Source organism: Nicotiana tabacum, chromosome 7, assembly GCF_000715075.1.
Source record: "Nicotiana tabacum cultivar K326 chromosome 7, ASM71507v2, whole genome shotgun sequence".
In the NCBI taxonomy this organism is placed as follows: domain Eukaryota; kingdom Viridiplantae; phylum Streptophyta; class Magnoliopsida; order Solanales; family Solanaceae; genus Nicotiana; species Nicotiana tabacum.
This window is the reverse complement of record NC_134086.1, coordinates 135,486,201-135,491,469: the sequence shown is the minus strand read 5'-3', so window position 1 is coordinate 135,491,469 and position 5,269 is coordinate 135,486,201. Positions and strand designations below refer to the sequence as shown.

Genomic DNA, 5,269 nt, shown 5'->3' with positions numbered 1-5,269 from the left:
CTGTTATGCTTTATTAAATCCAATTTTGACAAATATTTGATGAAATGTTTTAACGAAGAGGACTCTTCATTTTGATAGCAAGAGGAAATCAATTTTTTCTTGTCACACGTATTGGCGTGGAAAAGAAAAATCACACGATCGGATTCAAAAGTCAAACAGATCTTCAAAACTTATAGTCAACTCACAATAATTAGTTTTTTTTTTTTTTATACTTCCCCTCTTCCTAAATCTCCAATGCAATAGAAATATCTTTTTCTTAAATAAAATTCAAATCTCCTAGTATTCAGCACGTTCCCACTTCCAGCAATAAAAAAAACCACCGAAAAACTGTTTTTTCAAGTCTCTATAAATTCTCAACCAATTCCATTTCCAAAATCCTGAAAACTCCTTTCTAATACCCACAATTTTTCTTGAACAAACAAAAAACCAAGTGAAGAAGCATAATGATAAACAGCACAACTGAAAGCAGCGATGTTAAGTACCACCTACCAAAGCGCATAATCTTAGTCCGTCACGGCGAGAGCCAAGGGAACAAGGACGACAATGCATACAGCGTCACCCCAGATTACAAAATCCCTTTAACTACACGTGGGATTGAGCAAGCCAACCAAGCTGGCTCCCGCATTCTTGATGTTGTCTCCGACCACGGATCATCGGACAACTGGAAGGTTTACTTCTATGTTTCTCCTTACGTGCGCACGCGCTCCACGCTCCGGGAGATTGGCCGGGCATTTCCGAGGGATAGGGTGCTTGGGGTAAGAGAAGAGTGCAGAGTTAGAGAACAGGATTTTGGGAATTTTCAAGTGGCTGAGCGTATGAAAGTGATTAAGGAGACACGTGAGAGGTTTGGGAGATTCTTTTATCGGTTTCCTGAGGGTGAATCCGCTGCTGATGTTTATGATCGAGTTTCTCGTAAGCATTTTTTATGGTCTTTCTTTGATTTTGCAATTCTATGTGATTTGTGATTATATGATGCTTTAATTTCCTCTCTCCTATTTTTGTCTAGCAAGAATGTTAAAGCAAGATATCGAATTTGTCTAATGTTTATATACTTCCTACATTCCATTTCTATGTGACACTTTCTCTTTTTTGATCCATTCTAAAAGATTGAATCTTTTTCTATACTTGAAACTCTTCATTTTTTATTATTTTCATTTTACCTTGAAAGACATGCTCTTGCATGAATGATATTGTATGTTGAAGATGACAAGTTTCATAAGAGTACTTTTGCTATATTGTACTATATATTTTGCTTATGCATAAAATATATGTATTTCGTTCTCAGTCTATGTCTAGTCAAACTAGTCATATAAAATGAAATACAAGGAGCCTAATATTAAGATAGTTAAGTGGACACTATTTTAGATTAGCTCAAAATGAAAGAGCAGGATAATTAATTTCGTGGCAGTGCAAGTATTTTGTTATTTGATTGAATTGTGTACTACTTGCACAAGGTAGGAGTTAGGTCTGCGTACACACTACCTTCCCCAAACACCACTTGTGGGATTACACCGGGTATGTTGTTGTTGTTGTTGATGATTGAATTGTGTTTTGGTTTCTGGGCTGCATTTGTTGAATTTTTACCACGAGGTTCATTTCATATGGTGTCCGAATAGCTCTGCGTTGTGATAATTTGTTGAGCTTTCTAATGACTTACTACATCAGCCTATGGTTGTGTGAGTAAGTTATTTTATCAAGTCTACATCTGAAATGTGATCTTTATCTAGGATTTTCGGATACATTTGACTATTCAAGAGCTTTCTGGCATCATATCTTGCCTACGCTTTCTTACTGTGTTTGGGATGGGGGGGGGGGATGGTGTTGTTGCTGGTTTTAGAATAATAGAGACAGTCTCCTAGAATGTACCAATTTCTAGGGGAGAACCTCTTTTAGTTGAGGGCATTCTGTTATAACCAATACGTTTCAGGTTTGGCTTAGACCAAGATTAGGTCATGATGTAGGTTTTATAGTTAGCATGATGTTTAGGCTGCTATGAGATCCATCGCTTTTCGCCACTCAAAGGCAAGACGGATTTCAGTGTGTCCTGCTATTGAGATTTGTGTGTTAAAATATGTTGGTGGTATTGATCTTGCATTCCTGATGTCCACATTGAATTAGTTTAACAGCATCAGACTTTTTGACCTGTAGTATTATAATAGCAAATCATACTAAAAAGAGGTACAAGTAAAATCCAGCCCTGCAGCCTGTGCCCAATATGTTGTTCATCTTGCTAAACGAAGGCCAAACGTTAATTTGCTACAGCAGGATTCTTCCTTCGGGTGGCATTACAATTTTTTTAATTGTTTACTTGAAAATTATATTTCCCGGACTGCATTCTCATTTCTCATATATCTCCCGGATATAATTGTAGCTTTGAGTCTCAAAACAACTTAGCTCCGTGTCTTACAATTCTTCTATTGATTGATCTCAACTATTATTCTGATTGAAACCAAGAAACAATCTTCAAATAAAACGTTGATTAAATGGCTAAAGGTAACCAGAATACGAATTTATGCTTTAAAAGAAATGCTGTTGCAGAAAAGATTTATACTGCCCTCGTAGATATGAAGCTGAATAAGCTTTGGTCCTTCCTCTGTTGGCTGGGATAAAGACTGTTGTGCTAATGAATTATGGTCATGCTAAAATAAGAATAGTATATCAAACTGCTATGAGTCTTTAATGCCTTTCAAAAGATTATATTGAAGAGATGTTTTATTCAGTCTGTGTAAAATAGTACTGTAACTTCCATTATGTCTTCATAAAGTGTAATTGACTTGCTTATGTCTTCAGAGTGTTACCGCCTTGAATGGATAATAAAGTGATGTGCTTTAAATAATTAACTTATACGCAATAGTACAAGGTAAATATTACTATTACTATGCTTACATGTATCTACAAAAGTTATCTGTTATAGTGCAACTGGTGGTTCAGTGCTCTGAATAAGGAAGATGTTTGCATATTCAGCTGCAATTTAGTAGCGTGAAGTTTTAGATCTATGAAATTTTAGTTTGATATTGAGTTTCATGTTAAAACTTTTTTAATGCAGATTTCCTTGAATCTCTATGGAGGGATGTTGATATGAACAGGCACCATCATGACCCTAACGACGAGTTGAATCTTGTGATTATATCCCATGGTCTAGCTAGTCGAGTCTTTCTAATGAAGTGGTTCAAATGGACAGTTGAGCAATTTGAGTACCTAAACAATCTTGGGAATTGTGAGTTTCGAGTTATGGAATTAGGGGCTGGTGGTGAATATAGCTTGGCAGTCCATCATAGCGATGAAGAGATGCTAGAATGGGGGCTATCCCCTGAGATGATAGCAGACCAAAAATGGCGGGCTAATGCTAGCAGAGGTTCTCTGAATGATCATTGCCCTAGGTACCTTGATGCTTTCTTTGATCATCTAACGGATTCAAATGACGAAGATGTAAAATCAAGCAACAACTTCCTCTGCCCGTAGCATAGCATTGTTGCTGTGCATTTGTTCCAATTCATTACTTGCTGTTGTATTGTTCGTTTGGTTACCTGACAGAAATGTCTGTAAGATCTTCTCTAGTTTCATGTAGTTGTTCCAGTTTTAGGCTCGCAGAGGTTTGTTTCCTCTTGTAGGCATTATCAATGTCAATTTCTTGTAAATTTAAAACCTTCAACTGTATATTTAATAGCATTTGACATCAAGGACGAAATGTGACAGTTTGTTTTGACTTGTGAAATTATGATTTTCTAACCATATGGAGATTGAATTAGTATTGAGCACTGAGCATGAGATAATAGTTGTGTATCAGAATGAGCCAAGTTTTCTGAAATTGAAAAATGAAACTTTATAAATATGACCCCATATATAGGTTTTCCAAAGTTGAGCCATGAGTTTTTATTTTTAAGTTGGAGTTATGAGCTTTTAGACTTGAGCTACAGCCTACATGCATTATTGATTGATGTTGAACAACAATATCATGAATATATCATTAATTTCTTAAAAATTACTATGTCGTGCGATTTTTTATTTTTTTTTAGTATAGTTGGGAAACAAATTTGTCAATGCAATATTTCTGCAGTAAGATCAGATTGTCTCTTCGTGATATTAATGTAATTTCACAAACGTAGAACCTGACTCATACGCTAAATGAAGGAACCGTGTGGGACGCGGGTCGTCGCTCCTTACAACATAGCTGGACATCACGCTTGACTCTACTTGACCTGACTTAACTTTCTAGTTAAGTCTAGTCCTTCATTATTCCAGCAAAAGGACATATAATATAAGGAGAACAACCAAAGTTAATTGACTTCATTAGGAAAGTTAATTGAGAACAAACAAGTAGATATTCTTTTACCACTAAATTAATAATTTTATAAACAGAAATGTAGAAGAAATAGAAATTAATCTCTGATAGATCTCTATAATTCTTTATTTTCTACACATAAAATAAGCTATCAATAGACCTATTTATAATAGTATGAAACTTATTTCAACTAAAAACAGAAAAGCCTATTCCTATATTTATTCTAACCACAAAATCATATTTAGACATGAACTAAATAAACCAAATCCTAAATAACTAAGGTTTCCTACTACAACTTTGAATTAATTTTCCAACAATATATATACCCATCAAAACTCTTTTCTTCCTCCAATATGGGACAATGTCCCTTTAACAAGGAGAGATATTCAAAATATTTTATTTCCCCTCAATTTCCCATTCACTCTTTATTTTAAGTTTTTTAACAAGCTTAAACCCAACAGTTCCTAGTTATCTCCCAAAGAAGTGGACGATGGAAGAGAAATTGCCTTCAGTTTTCCAAAATATATGAACTACAGTTTAATTTCTTCTATCTTCTCGGAAAATGACTAAAAAGATCGATGCTGAAACCTTGAATGTGTAAGTAATTTTATTTAAAAGCTATGCCGTTTGTTTAGGGTCAGGATGATTCTGTAGCACACGTTAAATCAATATATATTGCATAGTCCCTTTCGACAGGTCCTTACTTTGTCTTCCACTAAAGAAATGCGAGGAAGTTTAACAAAAAAGACGAAAAGGACACAAGATGCCAATATGTTTGGAAGCTCTTTGAACGTTACATACTTCGTCTCATTTGTTTTAAGTCAGACATGTCAACATACGTAGTTCAGAGAATATTTAGGCAGTGTATTCATTACGAGTTACGAGCATGTTAATTCGCAAGGTTTTGTTCGATACGTTAACATTGATTATTGGACGTAAAGTATATCCCGGGGTAATTAGCTAGTACTTATTTCTATAGGAACTATT

General features: G+C 35.1%; 1 protein-coding gene across 1 annotated transcript; it reads left to right on the top strand.

Moving 5' to 3' along the window:
• The first annotated feature begins 208 nt into the window (after positions 1-208).
• LOC107782371 (phosphoglycerate mutase-like protein AT74H) lies at positions 209-3,680 on the top strand. The gene is made up of 2 exons (XM_016603252.2): positions 209-912; positions 3,047-3,680. The coding sequence occupies exons 1-2, from the start codon at positions 444-446 to the stop codon at positions 3,460-3,462; spliced, it is 885 nt and encodes a 294-aa protein (XP_016458738.1). The 5' UTR covers positions 209-443; the 3' UTR covers positions 3,463-3,680.
• The last annotated feature ends 1,589 nt before the right edge of the window (positions 3,681-5,269 follow it).

Excerpts from the sequence above, each read along its gene's own strand:
- LOC107782371 (XM_016603252.2), top strand. The coding sequence starts at position 444 with ATGATAAACAGCACAACTGAAAGCAGCGATGTTAAGTACCACCTACCA. Across the intron at positions 913-3,046 it reads TGTTTATGATCGAGTTTCTC|ATTTCCTTGAATCTCTATGG; the intron begins GTAAGCATTTTT and ends TTTTTAATGCAG.